We start from the raw sequence: 26,959 nt of genomic DNA on the forward strand, positions 1-26,959 counted from the left end.
CAAAAATGAACCTATGCTATGATACAAAATGCGTTTCTTTCTGAATGCCCCTCGTACATCAGGAGTGTCTTCAGGACCCTTCCCTCCTTTCAGGGAGGGAAATTTGCTTCTGGGGACAGACAAGAATTTCACCCCATCCGTCCAAAATATCTGAAGTTCCTGATCAAGAAACTGATAAAACTGTATTTTTGCAAGCTTACAGTGACAATGACAGATCTAACAACGAGAATTATGAACATGGGCTCCCAAACAGTAATTTCAAGCTTGAGACAGTCTTCTCTTATGTAAATATATTTTTGGTTCACTCATTTATTAATATGATTTCACATTATGTCAACATTGATATGCAAATTCAACCTGATTTCATTTCATTTTATTCCATTATATTTTGTCACTAGTATATGATGTTAATTTATATATTTGGTAATATTATGTTTTGTTTGATATGTTATCTAAGTTACTTTGGTTTCATATCAATTTTACTTCACATTATGTATTGTTACTTGTTATTTTATGTTAACAACTTTGTTTGGGGATTTCCCCCCCAGGGCTCATTGAAAAACGCCAGCTGGCGATATGACTCCCCTGGTAAAATAAAAATAAACAAACAAACAAACAAACTGTTTCATGTTGCTGATTGTTACAGGTTCGACCTGAAGTGGTCTGCAGTTGAAATGGTCCATCCTCAGTATTCAGTGTGTGAAGATGTGGGGTCAGTGTCCATTCTTCTGAGAAGACGAGGTGCCTTGGAACAGTCCGTGTTTGTAGGTGTCCATGTCAAAGGTTTAACAGCAGAGGAGGGGCAGGACTTCACCACAGGTCGAGCCCAGCAGATTCAATTTGACCCAGGTCAGTGAATGCTTATTCAGGAAGTCTAATGTACCTTCAAGTTGTGACTTGCCTAATTAATTAATAATGATGATATAAGTCTCACCAGGAACCATAAGGGAAGCAGGGGAGTGCAAAGACTGGTTGTTGGATGCATTTTCTTATCTGCCTGTATTTCTACTTTACAGCAAAGTATGATAAGGCAATTACTTTGAGTTATTATGTATCATAGCACTACCAATTATCATCTAAAATGAACAATTAATGCATGGTCTGTAACCTTTTCTCTGCCTGTTTAGCACTGTGCATATTTCTGCTGAGGTCTATGATGAAGAATTCTGCAAGGGGAACTCAATATCGTCCACTGCGGAGTCATTGTCCTTCTGGTGCTTTATCTGAAGAACAGATCAGAAAAATGCACATAAATTGTTCAAAGTTCTCAACAGACTAGATAATCATTATGAAGATAGTCACTACATTGTAGGTTTGTCCACCCCCTTACTTGACGTAGTGGAACAGAACAATGTTGTACTGTGAATTTCAACAATTGCAGTGGGGTGTCGCACCTTTCTAAAACTAGTAAGAGTTTCAAACCTCAAGTCACCATAATGTAGTTTAGATAACAATGAAAGGTGTGATGTCAGACACTTTTAAACAATACACTACTAAAAATGGAAAAGAAATTTTTTCTTGTTTTTCTTCCACACAGAAAATTTGTCTTCCAGGAAGAAAATTTTTCTGTGTCCAAGAAACCGTTCTTGTCCATGGGGCAAGCAAATTTTTCTTGTTGCAATTTTTCTTGTATGTAGATTTGTTTTCTTATATTTCTTGCAGGAGTTGACTAAGTTACTTCTAGAATATCATTCTTGAAGAGCTCAAACTTTCTCACTTCAAGTTCAAAATTCTAACTGCACAGAAATTGTTTCTTACTTTCAAGATTAATGTTCTTATATCAAGAATACTACATTTCTTATCGCACAGAGGTAGTTTCTTACTTTTAAGATTGATTTTCTTACACCAAGATTTCTTTTCTTACTCCAAGTGAAAACATTTTTATTGGCTAGAAATGTTTTCTTACGTCCAAGATTTATTTTCTTACAACAAGAATACTTTTCTTACTTCAAGTGAGAACATTTTTAATGCCTAGAAATGTTTTCTTACTTCCAAGATCGATTTTCTTACAAGAATACTTTTCTTACTTCAAACGAAAACATTTTATTAGCTAGAATTTTTTTCTTACTTCTAAGATTAATATTCTTACACCAAGAATACTTTTCTCACTTCAAGGGTAAAGATTTTTATTGCCTAGAAATGTTTTCTTACTTCCAAGATCAATGTTCTTACACCAAGAATACAATTCTTATTGCCTAGAAATGTTTTCTTACTTTCAAGATTAATGTTCTTACACCAAGAATACAATTCTTATTGCCAAGAAATGTTTTCTTACTTTCAAGATTAATGTTCTTACACCAAGAATACAGTTCTTATTGTCTAGAAATGTTTTCTTACTTTCAAGATTAACGTTCTTACACCAAGAATACAGTTCTTATTGCCTAGAAATGTTTTCTTAATTTCAAGATTAATGTTCTTACACCAAGAATACAATTCTTATTGCCAAGAAATGTTTTCTTACTTTCAAGATTAATGTTCTTACACCAAGAATACAATTCTTATTGCCTAGAAATGTTTTCTTACTTTCAAGATTAACGTTCTTACACCAATAATACAGTTCTTATTGCCTAGAAATGTTTTCTTACTTTCAAGATTAACGTTCTTACACCAAGAATACAATTCTTATTGCCTAGAAATATTTTCTTACTTCCAAGATTGATGTTCTTACACCAAGAATACAATTCTTATTGCCTAGAAATGTTTTCTTACTTTCAAGATTAATGTTCTTACACCAAGAATACAATTCTTATTGCCTAGAAATGTTTTCTTACTTTCAAGATGAATGTTCTTACACCAAGAATATGATTCTTATAAGTTATTGCCAAGAAATGTTTTCTTACTTTCAAGATTAATTTTCTTACACCAAGAATACTTTTCTCACATCAAGAGTTATTATGAAAATAATATGTTCTTGATGGATTCATTTTTCTCTAAAATTGTACATTACCACAACAGGAACTTGACATTGACAATCTTTTACAGTACCTATTTTCTAAGAACTTAATAGTCACCTAGTTGATTCACAAATACAATTTTGCTGAGTACAGTAATAATAAAAATTACTGGTAGAACATAAGAAAGATTACAAACTGACATCTAACATGGCCGCCATATAGAATAATTACAGAATATCTTCAGAATCTGCTTTTTTCGTCTTGGTAGCCCGTTCAAAAGGAAAGATTTTCCATCCCAATACATGTTGCATTGTCACTGGCAGGGCTACAATCTTCCGACATCTGAAAAAAGAAAGACTATATCATCAATTTGTACTTTCAATAAATTAAATGAAGACTTGTAGCAGAGTTCATAAATTTGTTTGTACATTGGCTAAAGACTAAAAATCATTTACTAAGAAAAGAAGGTTCTTAACAATTACCTCATAAATATACATTGAAATTCTTTAAAACCTATCATTATACAAGTTTACCGTGCAGAAGCAGTACATTGCAAAGGACCACCCTGCAGTACAGAATGTGGTCTTCCAATGACCTTGAGGTCATCTGCAAATTAGGTCATTTGTTAGCAAAAAAATTGTTTTTCTTTAAATTAAATGAGCCAAAGCAGAAGCTACTAGTATACTCATCATGTTGCCTAATACTTGTTGCTTTAGATGGTTACAACTATCCAAGGTTACATTTATCAAGGATTTTAAAAATAGAAGGAGTACATTTTTGTATAAACTGTTGGGGGAGGGGGGCACTGACCTTTTCCATGACTGCTTTCCACCGATTCTGTGCCAAACTTGGTTTCTGCATGCTGCAGCTGCTTGGTTCAGACCAAGATCTCCATTGTCTTCCTTGTTCCCTTGTACCTTGGTTCTGGCTTTGAAACTAACATGAGCTTTCAATTGATACAGGCAGATCCACAAGTCAGAGCAGCTGACCCATGGCTGCCTGCATGCAACTGAACTCATCTAACTGTCATTTCACTGATATGAATGAACCAATCAGGAGTTAGAAAAAGATCACATGACAAGTGTTATCATTGGTTGAATTATCTAGTAATGGCATTTGCATCATTGATTCTTGCGTTCTTGCCACATCACAGACACCATATTTTGAGAAGTTTTTTTTTTATGTACATCTAAAAAAATTGTTTAAAAGTTTGATATTCAAGCCAAGTTTAATATAGACTTTGAATTTTAAAGGCCGTGTTCAATGTATCTCTTAAACATTGTCAAGAAAAACAAGAATGGTCTTTCTCAAACTTTCTGGATACAAAAAAACAAGAACATTTAAGAATATCAATCTAAGTGATGACTTTGTCTTTCAATTTGAATATCCTAATTTTCTTGTATTTCTAGTATTATCTATATTACAAGAAAGGTAAGAACCAAGTTCTTCTATTTTCTAAACAATCCCCAAGAAAAACGAGAATTGCTCTTCTCAGAATTTCTAGATTATGAAAACAAGAATATTTCAGAAATTGGGTTTGCGGAAAAAGCTGGCCCTGTCTACCTGGCCTGTCTACCCTGGCTGTCTACCAAAAACCACCCTTTTTGGGCCCCAAGGGCATGCATGGGGGTTTTGCATCTGATTGAATTTTCTTGAGGAAAAACTGGGTCAGTGGCAATCCCAGCTGTGAGTGGGCTGGATGGAAGACAACAAAAAGCTAATTGTGCTGTTGGGGGAAACAGGCAGCTATGAGCAACTCCACCGACACTGGAAGAAAATCTATTATTTATAGACAAACATCTAAGTATACAATAAAATGTACCAGGATTGTTAAACTAGATAGAAGGGGTGTGATAAGGTACAGGATAAACAAAGAAAACTGATAGGATGGGCCAGGCAACGATAGGACCTTTGTTTGCCAGAACAGCAGCTGCTAAAGATTGAAAAAAGAAAACCTCATAAAACTAAGCGTTTAATGTTAAACAAGCCAGCACCATACATCTGCTTGGATATATTGAAACTTCTTTTATCATCTTTGCTATTTGGTCAGTATCAACTACAGGAACCCCCAGGAGTGTCAGACATCTGTTGTGAATTAAGTTGTTGTGACCAAGGAGGTTATATCTATAACCTCCTTGTTGTGACAAACAAAGGTCCTATTGTTGTCTAGCACATCCTACCAGTTTCTTTGTTTCCTTGTATTACCTTCCACTTCAATTTTGTCTAACATTTCAGGTACATTTTTTTGTATACATGTACTTGGAACTTTTTTTCCAGTCTTGGTGGAATTGCTTAGTACAGCTTCACCCCACCCCCACACCCCCACCCACATCCCATCACCAGCTCACACACATCTGGAATTGCATTGATCCAGTTTTTCGTCTTCCATGAAATTCCATTAAAGGCCAAACCCCCATGCATACCCTTGGGGTCCCCAAAAGGTAGATAGCCAGGGTAGACAGGCCAGGTAGACAGGGCCAGCTTTTTCCGCAAACCCTCAGAAATTAACTCAATCGTTGGCTTTAGTTCAAGAAAGAGAAGAAGCCGTTGCTTGTATTTTCTTAACGATCACCAAGAAATACAAGAATTTTGTTTCTTGATATTGCTTGATAAAAAAAAAGAAAAACAAGAATTGTCAAGAATGCAATTCTTACAATAACTTAATATTTTTTCATATCTCAAGAAATTGAAGAAACCAATTCTTGTATTTTCTTAAACTTTACCAAGAAAAACAAGAAGCGCCTTTCTTGATCTTCTTAGATTAAAAAAACAAGACAAAATATAAGAAACCAATTCTTGTATTTCTTAAGAATTGAATTTGGTCAAGAATATGCAAGAATTTTTTTCTTGCATTCTCAGGATAAAAAAGAAAGTTTTGCTTTTATTTCTAGAAAATTCTTGTGCGTGAGAATCTTTCAGAAAAACTTTCTTCTCTAAAGAAAAATAAGAAAATTGTTCTTTGTGTGAGAACTGCCTTTTTTTGTGGTTTCTCGTTTTTCTTATTCTTTTTTCTTGATTTTCTTCCTGCAAGAATATTTTTCTCCATACAAGAATTGTCCATGGCATAAGCAAAACAAGAAAAAATATTTTTTGTAGTGTACTAGCTATCGTGGGAGCATTATATATGAAATACATCATGCTTGATGCTTCCAGGTAACTTGTTTATGACTTCATGTCTATTCGTTTTGTTGCCTGACATATATAGCCTGGGCAGACGACCGGTGATGATGATGATGATGAAAATCATACTAAACATCAGCCCTACAGCATTGGACATGGCAATGCTACGTACTGTATGACAACACAACATACAGTACAAAATTGGCCTGTGTGAAAGTTGAGAAAAATTTAACGTTACATGTGACACAAAATTAAAATCCATATCATTTAAAACTAATATGCAAATATCGTGAAAGACATATTATGAACAAGAGTTCTACGACCTCATACCTTCGCCAAATGATTTTAACCTATGACTGACGTATTAGGAGTGTGTCTCATCAATTATAAATCATACCAGTTGATCGTCTTCACCCAAATAACATAAGTTGTCCAAAGTATGAGCTTAACAAAGAATGTTATGCTAACATTTATCAATTATGCATATGAGGTCCTTTTTAGCATGATTGATTCAATGGCGTTCACATTCACACAACTTCCACATGCCACAAGTATGAAATTGCCGTCCGTTATTTACTAGTATGGAATTAAAGTAGTTTCTCATTAATTATGCAAATTAGGCCTACATTTGCATATTTTCTATCTATCAACATTCCTATCTTCCTCAGTTACAAATGTCACATATTTGGATAGTCATATCATGGAACACAGCGGGTTTTTAGAATTACCTCATTAATCATGCAAATAAGAATCTGATTCGCATAATTATCATCCAATCATACAAAGCATCACGTAAGCTATCTACATACCAAAAAGCATGACCATCCATCAAGCCCACCTTGAGTTATAGTATATTCTCATTAATTATGCAAATGAGGTCTTCATTTGCATAGTTGATATCTATATATACTACATCCACCCTTCATCAAATACTTCTTCAGCAATACATATCCATACTCCATGTACAACCTCCATGTACACCATACAGTATGACGTATACTAATAAATCACCTCTTCCTTCCTAGATATAACATGGTTAACCCACCTACCCTGAACACCGTCCTATCCCCATGCTGTGACACACCACTACTGATTGTTCTTCGAATTCCTGATGTAAGGCAGTGTATATCCAATTTTGGTCTGCTTCCACCAAATTCCACACCACTTTCTGCTGCTAGCTTTCTCATACCACTGCCGACAGCTTGAGTGACAAGCCAATTTGTCCCAACTATTAAGTTTCCTGCATCCCACATGACAAATACGCAACCCTACCACTTATCCTTGACCCCTCGAAACAACACCGGCAACACGTCCCAGGCAGAACACAATGCTCTAGCATACAATATAACACCTTTTTACACTTTTCTCCTTAATTATGCAAAGCACTTCGCCCAAAATCTAATCATCTTGAGATTTCCCATATACACACCGACACACCAACTACGACAACAAACCATCCAGGCGTTCTCGGCTTATTCTGTTCACTAACAGACACACAGACAAGCATCAACGAATACCCTTCTTGACGAAGGTAACTAGAAAGGCTGTCATTTGCTCCTGAGCAAAAACATATTTCACTCCCCCCCCATGCAATAAGGCCACACCAACTTTTTTAGTTGCTTCTCGGAATAGCCTCTCCTGTCCGCCGTCTTTACGTACATCTGGTCGCAGTTCTCAAATCTCTCTCTCTCTCTATCCAATTTAACATCTTTTTGTTCCCCATCATCTGGGGGTTGGACGTGCTTGCACATTGATGGGGAAGCCCCAGAACTCCTCATCAAGTGCAAGTCCTTTTTTGTAGCAAAAGTTTTTACGGCTGGATGCCCTTCCTAATGCCAACCCAAACCCTACTGCTGGGCTTAGGACATGGGAAATGTGTGTTAAGTGCCTTTCCCAAGGGCACAACGTCTGGGTGCATGTCCGGACATGTCTGGGTACTCCACTGGGGATTGAACCTGGGTCTTATTGGTTCATAGCCGGATGCTCTGCCACTGTGCTACACAGACGCCACGTCAAATCTAGTCGGAAACCGTACAGTGACTCGGCAAGGGCTACAGACGCGTGGGCGGACATAGCAGTCGCATCTGTCACATTCTTTTATGGCAGAGCTGAATCCGCGTCCTAGAATCTTCCTTCATTCACCCGAAGGATGTATACACGGGTTCGGCTCTGCTAATATATAAGGAGAATGGTCTGTCACTGATCTAAGTCAACTAACCATATCTACCCACTGGATACGTAGTACAGTACATTGTACTGAGTAATTCACTACCATGATGTACACAGTCTAATCTGTCCAAACATGAACAAGGGGCCTCTCTGGCGCTTACTGATTTCACTCACTGTGTCCTGAGATGTATTTCCTGAGAATTTGAAATGTACTGTTTTGATACATAAATGTGGCTCTAACAAGAGGTGGAATCTACGGTGTTACCGCACTGTACCAGTCCTGTATAACGAAAGCTTTCTAACATCTAAATGCGTACTAACAAGTTCATACAGCACACCGAGGTTTATAAACTATTCACCTCCTGTATGATACAGTGTACTACCGGTTCAGCTGGGCAATTTCGCATTATTGCACACTGAGTCGGATAATTGCACCAAATACTCTGACAAATAGGATGTGCAGTTAAGCGGATTCTACAGTATGATGATAAATAGTAATTCTATGCAATTGTTATGAGCTAATGAATTATTGAATGTTCTTCATACAGGTGTCAGGGAAGGACAATGGACCATAGGGATTAGAAAAGACACTCTTGAGGAAAATAAGGAAAAGTTGCGAGTGCAGCTGCGAAACCCAGATAACACTTTGCTTGGACATCAGGACAAGTCTCTGGTGATCATACATGACTTCCAAAATGGTATGTTCTGCTCTACCTTTTATGGAACCTATTTTGGGTAGAAGGTTCAATATACATGTATATTGATCACTTTTTATAGACACAACAGCGTCAAGGTCAGGATGTTTGGCCCAGAACCAAGAGGTCCCGGGTTTGAATCCAGAGTTTCCCTTAGGTGAAAATGAGTACCTAGTTTCAGTTAATCAGATTGAGGAGAGCCAACCCAACCCGCCACACTTATCAAAAAGAGCATGGGACCTTCCGGTGTGAGTGAATCAAATAAATCTGTCCAGATATGCAGCTTGTACCAGTACAAACCTGGTGTGTTAACTTAAGTAGTGTGACGGACAGTCACAATACAAACAAACACACAAACATTCAAAAGAATTTTTTTAATCCTTGGCCAATCGTATTAAGATAATTCATTGTAGATGTTGTGTATGGCTTTGACCTGTAGCCCAACCACACATGCATGAGGAAAAGATAATATGAAATGAAAGCGAAAGAGTCACATAATTCCATTGAAGTCAACTTTGTGATTTCAATGACTGAAACATACATTTCTCTGAGTCCTCAGTGTGATATGGACACCCATGAGGCAACATTAACCCACAAATGGCAGAATTCACCAATCAAGCATGAAGCAACTTTCCTTTGTTTGAAAGCCTTTTGGAAATGTTCTCTCACGTTTTCAATGCTTTATCCTCATGACAATTGAATGTTTTTTCAAATATAGGTAAGTGTAGCAGCAAAGGGCAAGAGACCAGAAGCACAGTCAACATGGAACAAACTGGGGAAACTGCGAGGGCTACTGGAAATGTGGTGAGCTACAAAGACAATAACAAAATGGAAATTAATTTCTTTTCATATAATCAGAGTGAAGGTATGCAATTACATCTATGATAAATTATCTTTAATATGATTGGCAACGGTAAAAAAAAACTAAAAGATTGTTTGTACTGCATACCTGTTATGTCAAGGTTAGACCACACCACACCAACACACCAATTTTATTTGTTGCTTCTCGGGTTTAAAAAAAAAAAAAATTGGAGCAACAGGGCGGGAAAAAAATTGGAAAAAAATGTTTTTTTGAATAGTCTGGGGTGAAGATATTAGGGGGTTTACAGAACATAAAGAACTAGAGTTCCACGACCTCATACCTTTGCCAAATTATTTTAACCTTTATAATTTGATTCAACGATGTTGACATTCACATAACTTCCAAATGCCACAAGTATGAAATTGCCGTCATTTACCAGTATGGTATAATAGTTGTGTCTCATTAATTATTCAACTTAGGCCTATAATTACATATTTTCTATCTATCAACATTCCTCTCTTTCTCAGTTTCAAATGTCACATTTGAAAAGTCATATCATGGATTACAGCAATCATTCTTGTTGTTCTGCATTGTGCACCACAAGAAAATGATCATCACACATCCATTCTCCCATTATATAGTTAGCGTTGGAACTATTCTTAATCACTGCTACAACTTCATACAGCAATTCGGATACATTAGAAAGGGAAACGTCCCTTGATTTGCCTAACATTGGAGTTCTCTAGCAGTTTACAATGGCAGTCTACGTGTAGATTCAGACACCGACCGTGGTCATTAGCAACATTTCAACTATGCCTCTTTGGCATCGATAGCGTCCAACAACAATCTCCCATGGTGACCTAGATATAGGACGTGGATACCGGAGGTACATGTCAATCAAACAGGATTTGTTGGTTGAGACTCTGGTCAAGTTACAACGCTAGCATTCAGTATTCTACTTTGAAAACAAGATACAAAGCTATCAATTTGTGCGAACGTGCGTTTGTAGCTCTGATCATTTATTCATTTTGGAAAACAGAGTTTTATTGCAGTGTTATATACCAATAAAAAAAGTGCTGTATTTTCTCTTCCCTAGTGGCTTGTCATGGTACTGTGATGGAAGATCTACATGTAGATTTGGTATCTCAACTGTTCTTTTAACTTGTACTTTGTAATGGTATATTTACAGAATGATACTCAGCTGTTTCAATAACTCTATTTGGTCAGAACCTTTTTTCAGTTTTAACTTCTGACACATCAACCAATAGTACCTGCACACATGCTTTCTTCATGATATATGAAAGTCACTGTATATTCATATTATTGTATTATGACTGGTAATTTATATCTTTTAGATTGTGCCATCATCATTCTTCTCAAATGGGACCCTCCGTCAGTGGATGGTGAGTTTTTGCAAATTGTGGTCAAGTGTATTTCTGGTACCAAGAAATTGTTCAGAAAAATTCTAACTTATTATAATGTCATTGGAATCTTAGGATTCTTGTTTCATGTGCACTATATATGTATTGTATGTAGGTCCTAAGTCTTTTTTTTTTTTCAAAAATGAAGAGTTTTATCAAGTTTTTTTTACTTTCGATTGAAATGACATTCTCCCATTGACACTTTGCATAATAGACTTTCATATTTCATTGTTTTCAAATTTAATCATCAGAACCTTACAATCCTCCCACAAAATGTACTGAAGATTATTCCCCTGGGAACAATTGACCTGTCCAAATCAAAGTTCTGGTGCCGATGCATGTATGTGCACCCGTATGCTGCCTAAGACATGAAAAATATTCAGGAATCAAGATGGCCACTGCCACCAGAAAGTTACTATGATCATGTTTTGGAATTTTTCATCATCAGGAAACCAAAAACAACAAGAGTTCGGAGACCTCATATCTCCATGGAATATTCTGATTATGCAAATTACTTTCACATTTACATAATCTATGCTTGGTTATGTACACCTTTAACCAACTTTCACATGTCGCAATATTCATAGTCTGATCATTTACCACTTTGATGAATTATCACACTTTTACATTGGTTATGCAAATTATGAATAAATTTGCATAATTGGTATCTGTCAATGTTCTATGTGCCATAAGCTACATGTGTTAACGTTGGGTAACCTAAATTCGGGATTTTTCCGATAATGGTTGACTGAAATCAATCTAGCAGAACAATAAACCATCCTTTTTTTCTATTATTCTGTCAGTATCATGTACTATCTTTGCACTAATCATATATATGGTAGATTTTGTCTCTAGTCGTGCTGACACCATAATATTTCAACTTGAAACTACCGTCCGCCGCACGCGCAATTACGGTGCTGTCGGACAGGGGGGCACATTAATTCGGGAGAGAAGATTCGTCTTGAATATCTTACCGCTAATCACATTTTATACAGCAGCTATTCGTTCCATCCTTGGCTTGAGGAGAGTGCTATGGATATAGACGTGTCCAAGTAAAAAAAATACACGAAAAAACGGCCGTACCGCACACATCAGGCATTCGATTACATCCCGTTTGTTGAGTCGGTAGAACGTCACTCAAAGTCGATCCCCACCGTCATGGCAACGTGTACATTATTCATGGCAAGTTAGCTGGATGCCGTAGCAATGGTTATACTACTATGTCCATGTGTTCCTTGTTGTGTTAGGAGCAAACTTTGAGGAAAATATCGTCTTCAGTCCACTATCACACGCAACATTTAGACAAAAAAGTGTTCCTCACAAACCTTTTGTCGTCTGCTTGACGACATGATTCTGGGTAACAATATGGCGGCGGGAAAATACACGTGCCGTAGGTTGTAGCAACAAAGAGGAGTTTTGATGATTGATCACACTTAGAATCCAGTTGCAGGCTAGCAAAAGAGATTGTAATAAGTTGTCTTGTAAATAATTGTGTTTAGCAGGCAGGAGATGTGACATTTGTCTTATAAACCAGCGAACAACCGTGCAGTGTGAGTCTCCCACGAAGCCCCCAGACTCTGTCAATAAGGGACGGAGAGTTTTTGATGTCGCCAACTTCTAATGCATGGTTATCGAAGCTTTTCATACAGTGTTCTGAATGCGTTAGTCTGTCAAGTTTGCATTTCTAGCGGTATTACTGATGTTGCATCTACCACATATCCCTAAACACCCCGTTTTCGAAAAATCCCGAATTTAAGTACCCCACGAATTTATGTTACCCAACGTTACATGTATTTGTCCTATTGCACAGAACACTGGAATTATAGAATTTCCTCATTAATTATGCACATTAAGTCCAGATTTGCGTAATTCACATCTCATTATGTAAATCAATGTCTAAGCTACTTGCATACGGAATATCACAGAAATCTGATGTTCCTTTGTTCAGTTATCCTCCTTGGAAGATTTAAAAAAAAAAAACCTTCAGTTCCAGAGCAAGCTGCTAGGGGGCCAAAACCTACATGTACACCACTTCTTCCTTACATCACAAGCTACATGTATCTGCCACAAAAAAAGCAAGACCATAGCACGTCCAGGTCAAAAGATACAAAAAATTAAAGTTCTGCTGCAGTACCAAGGTCACATACCAGGAGGCCCAAATAGACCTTGGCCTTCATCTTCCCAACACCTACCCAGTGGTATAAATACCTTTTTACCAGACTGAGTGTTCTGTAATATTGCAGAATGTCAGAATTTTGTTCTGCAATTTGAAAATATTTTCTGTAAATACACAAGCCTCCAAAGTACAATGCTCTCAGCCAAATAATGCCTTCTGATTTACTTCATATTTTAAGTTAAACCCTTAAGCTGCCAGTCCCGACTTAATTAGGGATACAGAAATATGCCTTGTGTGCTGGACCCGGTTATAACCGGGATAGGGTATTCCCCAGAACAAATCAGCTTTGCATGCGTGTAGCGCGCGAAGCCGGGAAGTTAGGGGAGTTAGCGCCGCCGGGTGTTTCGCGGGTTTCGTGAGGGAGGTCAGGGGTCAAACATTTTTGATTTTTACTTGGCTAAAAAACCTGGCAGCTTAAGGGTTAAACTTTGCAACATTGTTGTAATTCTTTAGTCTCTCACTCTGTCTTTAATTTTACTAGCAAAGTTTGAAACAACACTAACATACACATGTGTGAAAAATAATTTAAGTGAAAAGCAAATTAAATATTTACTTTTTTAAAATTAACAGCAAAATCGTATTTGTTGACTTCGCCGAGAAGTCAATGTTTTGCTGCTTGTCTGTGTGTCTGTTAGTGAACAGAATAAGTCAAGAACGCCTGGATGGATTGTTGTCATATTTAGTGTGTTGATGTGTATGTGGGAAATCTCAAGATGATTAGATTTTGGGCGAAGTACTTTGCATAATTAACGAGAAAAGTGTAAAAATGTGTTACATTGTATGAGTCTGTATATACTACTAGCTCAGGGTACCAGCTGGAATGTGTTACTCGTGTAGGGGAAGTGTTACTGGTGTAGTAAGGAGATATTCCCATTGGGCCAGGGGGTTTTACCGTGTCACCTAAAACGTGTTGGCTGGCACAAATTGGCTTCTCACTGACTTTTAGATCTTGATCTTGTGAAATTGCACTGTTCCTCAAGGCACTGTGCAAGTAGTTACCTTCGCCGAGAAGGTTATGCATAGGGTAGCGTTTGTATGTATAAGAAGACCAGCATAACTCAAGAATGCCTGGATGGGTTGTCTTGATATTTGGTATGTTGGTAGGTCTTGGTGAGACCTGAAAATGATTAGATTTTGGGCCCCCTAGCGGCTTGTTATAGTACTGCAGCGGAAATTCCTGTTTTGATATCTCATGTTTTGGATATGCTATGGAACCGACTTTTGAGTGGTAGATAGCTCTTTGGAAAGAGAGTAAAAGGTATCGGTTTGGACACCCTAGCGGCATTTTCTGGGACTGCAGGAGCAGGTTTTGCTTCAGAATGTGAAAGGGAATAACTCAAGAAGGGCTTGATGGATGGTCATGCTTTTTGCTAAGTGGATAGCTTGAGTGATGATTTACATGATTTAATACTTATTATGCAAATCAGTATCTAATTTGCATAACTAATGATGAAAATTGATACATCCTCCAAATTCCATGATAGGACTCTGAAACATGTGACATGACCGAGGAAGAGAGAAATAGTAGTAAATATCAACTATGCAAATGAAGACCTAATTTGCATAATTAATGAGAAATACTATAACTCTATAACTTACGTGGTGCTTTGTTTGATTGGATGATAATGATGCAAATCAGATTCTAATTTGCATAATTAAAGAGGCAATTCAAAAACCCGCTGTGTTCCATGATATGACTATTCAAATATGCGAATTTGTAACTGAGGAAGAAAGGAATGTTGATAGATAGAAAATATGCAAATGTAGACTTATTTGTATCATTAATGTCAAACTACTATAATTCCATACTAGTTAATGACGGCAATTTCATACTTGTTCAATATCAATCAAATCAGATATTTCTTCTTCATAAGTTCAACAAGTGTAAAATAATTCAACAACCTGCCTGATAAGGAGGAACAAGGACATTATAGCCTTGCGAGGAATAAGTTTTCCGAAGCGTGACTAAGATTGCACGACCCGTGATAAAAATGGCAGCCACGGCCCACGGAAAAAAGGGAAAGATAAAATTTCAAAGATTAAAAAAATATTTACTGAATGGCATTAAAAAGCCTCAGGCAAAACCTTGGCCTCTGCGTACTTTTTTTGATGAATCTGAAAAATCACTATCAGTTTTAAACATCGGACTCCGACTTGGAACTGTCGGGGGGACTGCAGACGGCTCAGCGGACTGTTATTGTTTTTCCCGCACGTGGGCGCCGCCACCCTCCCCCTCTGTCTTGGCGCACCGGGAGAAAATGTTCCGCCTTCTCCTTGCTCACAAGGCAGGACCACGGGCTGATGCAGTGGTCACTGTTTCGTTACGCCTGTCATCACGCCCATGCCCCGCGTTCCGGCTCTGCCAAATCGCAATAGAAAATACAAATGCTTGCTATGGCATATTTACACTAGAAACATCCGGGAATCGTTTTCGCGACTTTTGCAGACCCTGATATCCTGACTGCGGGAATTAGCGAGGTTAGATGGAAATGCCCGAAATGTCACATTTACATGATTCGTCCCCGAGGTTATCATGGAAAGTGCCGGAAACCCCCGAAACTCAGAAGTCGGTGCGTGGCAGTTAAATGTATAGTATATTATTACATATGTCGGCACGCACCAAAACGCTGTCAGGTACACGCGGCGCAGGTTTCAGTTTATTTACAGCGCTGCTAGTTTACTAAATTGAGAACCATTGAATCCCCAGCCTGATTTTTTTCATTCTGCAAAATTGCAGGTTGTTTAATTTTTCTCCTGCAATCTAGAAAATCTTTCTGCAAGTTGCAGGCTGCAGGCAGATATTTTGAACGCTACCTAGTACCGATATACAAATATCATCATAAATTCATAATCCATCCAGAGGTTCTTTAGTTATGCTGACTTAAAAATTCCGGAAACACAAACAGACAGAGAGACAAACACACAGACAGTCAGACCAAAAACTATATCTCCATTTTTCATGGATATAACGTAGAGTAGTGTACACGTGGGCACAATAGAAGTGATTGAAGTTTATGACATACTTTCTCAGTTTTGGAATGTAGCAAAATTTGAAACTGAATTCAGCCAAATCAATGTTCAGCTGCCTGAGGCATGCTGCAGAGAGGTTGATGAAATGTTGGTCAGATAAAGAGATAGGAAGAATTTGATAATCATTATCATCCTCATGATCCATCAATACTTTGAAGTGTTCAACTCAAACTCGAGGGAATCTTTAACTCCTAGTCTGTGATATTGCCATATGTGTGCTGTTTTCCTCTTCTTACAGTACCATGGACTTCTTCCTGTGAAAACAAGGACTCAGACTCATCCAATCACATCAGCCCAGGTCAGTCTACAAAGAATCTTGTCTCCTGCTCAAGACAAAAGGAGCAATCCAGGAAGACCCAGCTTTGCAACAGTGCAGGTAACATTACTTCACATAGAACAACAGCGTAACATAAAACAAGGATTCTTTAAAGTTCTGAATTTCAACACAATGTATTATAGTATCAGCACGACTAGAGAGAAAATATCACAGATAATTAGCATTAGTCTAAGGTAATCTATGATATTGACAGAATAACAAAAACAGATTTGGTTTATTGTTCTGCCTGATTGGTTTCAATTAATTCTAATCAGTAAAATCCTGGTTTTAAGTGGACTAACGTTACAATTTTTTTAAAACTTCATCCAAGGTTACAACAGCCATGACTCTTCTGCTGATGCTTCCAAATTCAGCTTAATTTTCTTGAATATTCTTATGCAAAGGTTTAACAAGGAGTCAAGATGAAAAATTACATCCGACGGCAGGTAAGCCGAGGTACAGATATAACATTTTAGTCTGCACAATCTGTCCACTTCCTGTGCCTCAGCCCTGCTCCAGAGGCTGTGAGGAAAGCCTGAGCCTGATCTGTATAACTCCCTGTAACAGTGTGTGCCACTGAGGTATATAAACCTCCCCCTCAGACTCTGTTTTCATGTGGATTTTTTGAATCAGCATTTATAATTTTTAATCCAAGGAGCAACAATTTAAAGTAAATCTATGGACTGGTCCATGTTCCCAACGTTGTATAACTTGCAGCAGAAGTCAACGTCAAGATTATTTCAGGTGCTTCCATGCACCTAAACTAAAGCATACAATATTAGCATAACAAAGGATACCGAAACGCATCCATCTTTAGTGTAAAATCTAGAAGTCAAGCTGATTCAAACTGTATTCAATTTTGTTATGTACATGTATTTTGATTCATTGTTTTTAGACCCTTTAACTGTTACTGTCGATTAATATTTTTCCGAAATATCTGAATCTGATGCCCATATGTGTCAGTTCAATTAAGGCACAGACAGCCCCAGAAGCGGTTATTTTGCAAAAGATCACATCTTCACGAATACAAAATCAACCAAATTTGTAAAGATTATTAACTATTACTATGAACAAATAAGTGAACCATTTATAATCCAGGACTAGAGTAGTGCCCCTTCATGCAGACTCATGGGGTGTGATGCATGGTGGGTATCATCCTTTAAGTATGGGTTCCTTTGCAATGATTGCTGAAGTTCCAGGTCGATTAAGAAGAATTAAGTTGTTAAAGCCCCAGTGACACAGCCAAACACGCCCCCGACCTTCGCATGACCAAGAACAGAGAAGAAAGCTAAAAGCTGTATTTAAGCTAACCGTGATGCGAATTTGTCCTCTTGGTGATGTTAACAACATAGAACATTTAGAAGAATGGATTATTTTGATTGAAAATGAAAATGACCCCTCTTTTGAAAGTTGCTGAATATGTCGTGAGACTCACGGTTAGCAACCGGTCGGGAATTAGTCAGGAGAGATTCAGCTAGAGGTCGGGATGGTTGGGATTAGGTTAGAAAGCATTGGGGGCTCAGTCATTTACTAGTTAGGATATGGTTGTGACGTGTTCGGCTCATGATCGGCGCCAAAGATAGGAGTGGCCTAAAAACTGGTCAGACTGATCCCGAGCTACGGCCGACCTGGGTCAGCTAGCATTCGGGATCCGGGAGCCATCTTCGGCTATGTGTAACCCGGGCTTAAGGGTGGAAATTGGTGAATAACTCACAAGCTATACAAACTTTATTTTCAACATCAGACCTAGATTTCCTAAGAGCACCCCATTTTTGTGAAGGTCTTTTTTTCAAGTCTAAAGTGGGATGATTGACAAAGATCAAAGTCCATTTTTGACCCAAAGCAAGTGGAAAATACAGTTATTAAGGCTATAGGTTGACAAAGAAGTATCCAGTTCGCGATATAACATGTTACACCTGGCTGTAATTAATCTGAAGGGTACTTGGAGGGTTATCAGAATTTAAGGTCAAGTTGCCAATACAATTACGTTCTTGGATTTAGAAAAATATTATTATCAGAACCAGAACATTCTCCCCTGGGGTTGTCTGTGCCTCCAAGTGAGGCAGTAGGATGGATCAGGTACTGACTGGATGGACGGATCCCCCATTTGTGAGGTCGCATGGCCTAATGGCAACGTGAACACAAGAGGGCCCGGGTTCGAATCCTGTTATGTCACTGATCTTGTGCTCTTTAGAAAGGCACTTTACATGTCTTTCCTCTCTTCACTCAGGTGAAATTTAGTACCTATCTTTGGTTAAGAATATGCCTCGGATAGCATATGAAATGCATGGTGGTCCCGTGTGTCAGGTGTGCACACCTTGAGCGATGTTAATAAAACCTCCGCAATTATTGAAAAGAGTTCCTGCTAAGGGCTAAATAACTGGTGGACTGGTTGTTCACTGCTTGATGTATATTCACTTTTACACCAGGGTAACGGGAAGAGGTCAGGCGTGAGGCGGAGACCGTGTGACCGCTCCACTGAAGGTCTGCTGCAGTACGAGTCCAGGCAACTCTATCAGTGTGATGGCAGAAGGTGGCAACTGTGGGAACCACAGGTACATTGTACATGGCATGTCTTGCTGTAATGTATTATGTAGTACAGTCATGTATGCTAAGGTACAGCAGTGTAGGAACTGTCATATTGAACCAGCAAGCACAAAGAATAGATAAAGAGAGGGCAGGTAAATACATGTACATGTACATTGTACATCTTGTGACTCAAAAGTTGCAGGTCTGGAATGATAATGGATTTCAAATAATGTTGAGACATAATGCAATAAAGCTGCAGTTGAACCTGTCAATTCAGGTGCCATTATGAACAAACAAGTATCAGAAACAGTAAATGCTTCTTGCAGCGCATTGTGCAATGTGTAGTAGGGATAATGTGCACTTTGTGTTGAAAATGTCTCCTGTGAAAGCTTCTTGAATAGCAGTTGCAAAGTGGGAGGTTATCAACAAACAGTCAACAGTGGGTGGTAGTACAAATTTGCCATAAAATGGCACCAATCGCCTAATTCGTGAATGTTTGAAAGCACAACTAAATTCAAAACAACAAGTTGAGGGTACAGACTACAAAATAACTAAAAACACAAAATTGTATTTTTAGCATTTGGCGCTTACCTATAACTAATGTTAAAATTAAGGGTCAAATCTGGTGATTATCCCTAACGCAGCGGTAGTGGGGTGTGGTTTGGAGATTCAATCTGGTTTGCTTCCACATCGCGATTTTTTTCTCTTTTTAAACATCTATTTGATATTATAAAGTAAGCTAATCTTCCTCAGAATTTCAAGATGTCTTTAGTATTTTTTGCGCCACTTTTTAGAGGGTTATATGGGAATTTTTCCCTTGATGAGGCTGGACTACAGTTATCAGCTTGAAAAAAGTGCTTCACCACCCGTCACCATGGGAATTTCCAGCATTCGGCCATGAGATTGAGATATGATCCTGTCAACAGTGCAAATGTTTCCACTGTTGACAGGATCGTCCTGTCAATAGCCTCAGGCAGCTTGTTATTGGACCCTGACCCGCCGAATGCCAGCTTTTTTCGAAAGCGCTTGTTCTTCTAAAAACAGCTTCTTCAGCGGCTACTTACAAACAATATGATCAATGACATGATAACAGTCAAGTAACATTACATACAGACTGAGAGATTTAGCACAACGTACCAACTTTTATAAAATCGTTACATCTTAATCAATTTGTTTCAAACTTTCAGTGTTTGGGAAAGTGCATAAAACGAACAGCTAAAGTTTCGATACTTTTGTATTTTTATGGAAATTCATCTGTGGGCCTGGGGGTAATGTACATGCTAATTCTGTACACAAGATAAAGGGCTTATATATAAACCGACAAACTTTCGACGACTTCCTTCTCAAGTTGATTTGACCAGAAGCCAGTATGTCACACAACCTGAGGGGAAGCAACGCGTGATAGGTGATTGGCGGTTGGTTTTAACCCTGTCTCTGAGCATAGACGTTCGAGTTCTGCAACCTCAGAAGTCTCTCAGCACATCAACATCAAGTCCCCTGGACATCCACATCAAGTCCACTAGACATCCACATCAAATCCCCTAGACATCCACATCAAGTCCCCTAGACATCCACATCAAGTCCCCTAGACATCCACATCAAGTCCCCTGGACATCCACATCAAGTCCACTAGACATCCACATCAAATCCCCTAGACATCCACATCAAGTCCCCTAGACATCCACATCAAGTCCCCTAGACATCCACATCAAATCCCCTAGACATCCACATCAAGTCCCCTAGACATCCACATCAAATCCCCTAGACATCCACATCAAGTCCCCTGGACATCCACATCAAGTCCACTAGACATCTACATCAAGTCCCCTAGACATCCACATCAAGTCACCTAGACATCCACATCAAGTCCCCTAGACATCCACATCAAGTCCCCTAGACATCCACATCAAGTCCCCTGGACATCCACATCAAGTCCCCTGGACATCCACATCAAGTCCCCTAGACATCCACATCAAGTCCCCTAGACATCCACATCAAGTCCCCTAGACATCCACATCAAGTCCCCTAGACATCCACATCAAGTCCCCTAGACATCCACATCAAGTCCCCTAGACATCCACATCAAGTCACCTGGATATTCACATCAAGTCACCTGGATATTCACATCAAGTCCCCTAGACATCCACATCAAGTCCCCTAGACATCCACATCAAGTCACCTGGATATTCACATCAAGTCCCCTAGACATCCACATCAAGTCCCCTGGATATCCACATCAAGTCCCCTAGACATCCACATCAAGTTCCCTAGACATCCACTTCAAGTCCCCTAGACATCCACATCAAGTCACCTGGATATTCACATCAAGTCCCCTAGACATCCACATCAAGTCCCCTAGACATCCACATCAAGTCCCCTAGACATCCACATCAAGTCCCCTAGACATCCACATCAAGTCCCCTAGACATCCACATCAAGTCCCCTAGACATCCACATCAAGTCACCTGGATATTCACATCAAGTCACCTGGATATTCACATCAAGTCCCCTAGACATCCACATCAAGTCCCCTAGACATCCACATCAAGTCACCTGGATATTCACATCAAGTCCCCTAGACATCCACATCAAGTCCCCTAGACATCCACATCAAGTCCCCTAGACATCCACATCAAGTCACCTGGATATTCACATCAAGTCCCCTAGACATCTACATCAAGTCCCCTAGACATCTACATCAAGTCCCCTAGACATCCACATCAAGTCCCCTGGACATCCACATCAAGTCCCCTAGACATCCACATCAAGTCCCCTGGACATCCACATCAAGTCCCCTAGACATCCACATCAAGTCCCCTGGACACCCACATCAAGTCCCCTAGACATCCACATCAAGTCCCCTAGACATCCACATCAAGTCCCCTGGACATCCACATCAAGTCCCCTAGACATCCACATCAAGTCCCCTAGACATCCACATCAAGTCCCCTAGACATCCACATCAAGTCCCCTAGACATCCACATCAAGTCCCCTAGACATCCACATCAAGTCACCTGGATATTCACATCAAGTCCCCTAGACATCCACATCAAGTCCCCTGGATATCCACATCAAGTCCCCTGGACACCCACATCAAGTCCCCTGGACACCCACATCAAGTCCCCTAGACATCCACATCAAGTCCCCTAGACATCCACATCAAGTCCCCTAGACATCCACATCAAGTCCCCTAGACATCCACATCAAGTCCCCTAGACATCCACATCAAGTCCCCTAGACATCCACATCAAGTCCCCTAGACATCCACATCAAGTCCCCTAGACATCCACATCAAGTCCCCTAGACATCCACATCAAGTCACCTGGATATTCACATCAAGTCCCCTAGACATCCACATCAAGTCCCCTGGATATCCACATCAAGTCCCCTAGACATCCACATCAAGTTCCCTAGACATCCACTTCAAGTCCCCTAGACATCCACATCAAGTCACCTGGATATTCACATCAAGTCCCCTAGACATCCACATCAAGTCCCCTGGATATCCACATCAAGTCCCCTAGACATCCACATCAAGTCCCCTAGACATCTACATCAAGTCCCCTAGACATCCACATCAAGTCCCCTAGACATCCACATCAAGTCACCTGGATATTCACATCAAGTCCCCTAGACATCTACATCAAGTCCCCTAGACATCCACATCAAGTCCCCTAGACATCCACATCAAGTCCCCTGGACATCCACATCAAGTCCCCTAGACATCCACATCAAGTCACCTGGATATTCACATCAAGTCCCCTAGACATCCACATCAAGTCCCCTAGACATCCACATCAAGTCCCCTAGACATCCACATCAAGTCCCCTAGACATCCACATCAAGTCCCCTAGACATCCACATCAAGTCCCCTAGACATCCACATCAAGTCACCTGGATATTCACATCAAGTCACCTGGATATTCACATCAAGTCCCCTAGACATCCACATCAAGTCCCCTAGACATCCACATCAAGTCACCTGGATATTCACATCAAGTCCCCTAGACATCCACATCAAGTCCCCTAGACATCCACATCAAGTCCCCTAGACATCCACATCAAGTCACCTGGATATTCACATCAAGTCCCCTAGACATCTACATCAAGTCCCCTAGACATCTACATCAAGTCCCCTAGACATCCACATCAAGTCCCCTGGACATCCACATCAAGTCCCCTAGACATCCACATCAAGTCCCCTGGACATCCACATCAAGTCCCCTAGACATCCACATCAAGTCCCCTGGACACCCACATCAAGTCCCCTAGACATCCACATCAAGTCCCCTAGACATCCACATCAAGTCCCCTGGACATCCACATCAAGTCCCCTAGACATCCACATCAAGTCACCTGGATATTCACATCAAGTCCCCTAGACATCCACATCAAGTCCCCTAGACATCCACATCAAGTCCCCTAGACATCCACATCAAGTCCCCTAGACATCCACATCAAGTCCCCTAGACATCCACATCAAGTCCCCTAGACATCCACATCAAGTCACCTGGATATTCACATCAAGTCACCTGGATATTCACATCAAGTCCCCTAGACATCCACATCAAGTCCCCTAGACATCCACATCAAGTCACCTGGATATTCACATCAAGTCCCCTAGACATCCACATCAAGTCCCCTAGACATCCACATCAAGTCCCCTAGACATCCACATCAAGTCCCCTAGACATCCACATCAAGTCCCCTAGACATCCACATCAAGTCCCCTAGACATCCACATCAAGTCCCCTAGACATCCACATCAAGTCACCTGGATATTCACATCAAGTCCCCTAGACATCCACATCAAGTCCCCTGGATATCCACATCAAGTCCCCTAGACATCCACATCAAGTTCCCTAGACATCCACTTCAAGTCCCCTAGACATCCACATCAAGTCACCTGGATATTCACATCAAGTCCCCTAGACATCCACATCAAGTCCCCTGGATATCCACATCAAGTCCCCTAGACATCCACATCAAGTCCCCTAGACATCTACATCAAGTCCCCTAGACATCCACATCAAGTCCCCTAGACATCCACATCAAGTCACCTGGATATTCACATCAAGTCCCCTAGACATCTACATCAAGTCCCCTAGACATCCACATCAAGTCCCCTAGACATCCACATCAAGTCCCCTGGACATCCACATCAAGTCCCCTAGACATCCACATCAAGTCACCTGGATATTCACATCAAGTCCCCTAGACATCCACATCAAGTCCCCTAGACATCCACATCAAGTCCCCTAGACATCCACATCAAGTCCCCTAGACATCCACATCAAGTCCCCTAGACATCCACATCAAGTCCCCTAGACATCCACATCAAGTCACCTGGATATTCACATCAAGTCACCTGGATATTCACATCAAGTCCCCTAGACATCCACATCAAGTCCCCTAGACATCCACATCAAGTCACCTGGATATTCACATCAAGTCCCCTAGACATCCACATCAAGTCCCCTAGACATCCACATCAAGTCCCCTAGACATCCACATCAAGTCACCTGGATATTCACATCAAGTCCCCTAGACATCTACATCAAGTCCCCTAGACATCTACATCAAGTCCCCTAGACATCCACATCAAGTCCCCTGGACATCCACATCAAGTCCCCTAGACATCCACATCAAGTCCCCTGGACATCCACATCAAGTCCCCTAGACATCCACATCAAGTCCCCTGGACACCCACATCAAGTCCCCTAGACATCCACATCAAGTCCCCTAGACATCCACATCAAGTCCCCTGGACATCCACATCAAGTCCCCTAGACATCCACATCAAGTCCCCTAGACATCCACATCAAGTCCCCTAGACATCCACATCAAGTCCCCTAGACATCCACATCAAGTCCCCTAGACATCCACATCAAGTCACCTGGATATTCACATCAAGTCCCCTAGACATCCACATCAAGTCCCCTGGATATCCACATCAAGTCCCCTGGACACCCACATCAAGTCCCCTGGACACCCACATCAAGTCCCCTAGACATCCACATCAAGTCCCCTAGACATCCACATCAAGTCCCCTAGACATCCACATCAAGTCCCCTAGACATCCACATCAAGTCCCCTAGACATCCACATCAAGTCCCCTAGACATCCACATCAAGTCCCCTAGACATCCACATCAAGTCCCCTAGACATCCACATCAAGTCCCCTAGACATCCACATCAAGTCACCTGGATATTCACATCAAGTCCCCTAGACATCCACATCAAGTCCCCTGGATATCCACATCAAGTCCCCTAGACATCCACATCAAGTTCCCTAGACATCCACTTCAAGTCCCCTAGACATCCACATCAAGTCACCTGGATATTCACATCAAGTCCCCTAGACATCCACATCAAGTCCCCTGGATATCCACATCAAGTCCCCTAGACATCCACATCAAGTCCCCTAGACATCTACATCAAGTCCCCTAGACATCCACATCAAGTCCCCTAGACATCCACATCAAGTCACCTGGATATTCACATCAAGTCCCCTAGACATCTACATCAAGTCCCCTAGACATCCACATCAAGTCCCCTAGACATCCACATCAAGTCCCCTGGACATCCACATCAAGTCCCCTAGACATCCACATCAAGTCCCCTAGACATCCACATCAAGTCCCCTGGATATCCACATCAAGTCCCCTAGACATCCACATCAAGTCCCCTAGACATCTACATCAAGTCCCCTAGACATCCACATCAAGTCCCCTAGACATCCACATCAAGTCCCCTAGACATCCACATCAAGTCCCCTAGACATCTACATCAAGTCCCCTAGACATCCACATCAAGTCCCCTAGACATCCACATCAAGTCCCCTGGATATCCACATCAAGTCCCCTAGACATCCACATCAAGTCCCCTAGACATCCACATCAAGTCCCCCAAATATTCGGTCAGTCTGGATGAAATTCCTGACACTGAGCAGGATAAATTCCTCATTATAAGAGGATTGGAAGAGGCCATCTACATTAGGGCACTAAAAATCCCTCAACAGAGGCCTGATACCGACTGCCGAGCATCTTTGACCCGTTACTGATGTCACACTTCTGCTCAGGTCACATGGCATACTGTAGGCTTTAGGTCAAATCAACTTCAGAGGACTGCTTATTGGTAAGCAAATTACTTTGTATATGGAATTAGCGTGTACATTTTTTACTATGGCTAAAGTTTTACCGTCACAAATGGAAATTTCCGAATATCTTAAAAAAAAGGGTTTTGTGTGCATGTATACCAATATCAGTACGTAAATCTGTGTTATTGACTGATCGTACTACTGTGTCCGTGTCTCTTGAAATCGAGTTACTACCTAATTTGTTAATAACGACAGTTGGAAGTCTCATGGATTCTCTTGGATTGCAGTACTTGAGGAAGAAAGTGTGAGATTTAAAAGTAATCTTAGAGAAAGGTTTGCAGAACAGAGGCACATAAAGGTGCTTGTAATGATTTGACTGCATTAGGTGTTTGTCATTGAGAAGATTGCTGCTGTTGGCTGTTTGATTTATGCTGCTTTTTGATGACACTTTCAATTTTTCAGGAGCAACCCTTGAAAGGTGTTTGCCAAACAGGTGAGAAGCTAATTTGTGATTATGTTAACAGCTATTTCAATCCAGCTTTGGTGCTTTGGTCCCTGGATAAAACTGATCACACTTTTATGTGGGAAATAGCAGAATCCGATAAGTACAGGGCAAAGAACACAGAGAATGCGTATGCTCACTCCCAATTAACTCTTAGAGATCCACAGCAAACAATGATAAATCTCACTGAAAACTACAGTCCCAT

The 26,959-nt window shown here is 40.3% G+C and overlaps 1 protein-coding gene and 2 long non-coding RNA genes across 4 annotated transcripts in view; 1 reads left to right on the top strand and 2 right to left on the bottom strand.

The window, feature by feature from the left end:
* Positions 1–8,055, bottom strand: part of LOC136444474 (uncharacterized) — a 456,752-nt gene extending 448,697 nt beyond the window's left edge. The window contains exon 1 of the long non-coding RNA XR_010757274.1: positions 7,861–8,055. This is a non-coding gene — a long non-coding RNA (uncharacterized lncRNA). The remainder of the gene's footprint in view (positions 1–7,860) is intronic.
* Positions 1–26,959, top strand: part of LOC136444457 (FRAS1-related extracellular matrix protein 1-like) — a 64,083-nt gene that overhangs the window by 25,110 nt on the left and 12,014 nt on the right. Inside the window, exons 6-12 of one of the 2 annotated variants that reach the window (XM_066442002.1) lie at positions 647–849; positions 8,732–8,881; positions 9,597–9,682; positions 11,036–11,083; positions 16,546–16,683; positions 19,053–19,178; positions 26,715–26,745. In XM_066442002.1, coding sequence (XP_066298099.1) covers positions 647–849; positions 8,732–8,881; positions 9,597–9,682; positions 11,036–11,083; positions 16,546–16,683; positions 19,053–19,178; positions 26,715–26,745 — 782 coding nt within the window. The remainder of the gene's footprint in view (positions 1–646; positions 850–8,731; positions 8,882–9,596; positions 9,683–11,035; positions 11,084–16,545; positions 16,684–19,052; positions 19,179–26,714; positions 26,746–26,959) is intronic. The other variant, XM_066442003.1, reaches the window with a different exon arrangement.
* On the bottom strand, positions 2,110–4,416 carry LOC136444471 (uncharacterized). The gene is made up of 2 exons (XR_010757271.1): positions 3,705–4,416; positions 2,110–3,236 (listed from the first exon to the last, which is right to left on the bottom strand). It is a non-coding gene; the product is annotated as an uncharacterized lncRNA (long non-coding RNA).

This window comes from Branchiostoma lanceolatum, chromosome 11, assembly GCF_035083965.1.
Source record: "Branchiostoma lanceolatum isolate klBraLanc5 chromosome 11, klBraLanc5.hap2, whole genome shotgun sequence".
NCBI classification, from domain to species: Eukaryota; Metazoa; Chordata; class Leptocardii; order Amphioxiformes; family Branchiostomatidae; genus Branchiostoma; species Branchiostoma lanceolatum.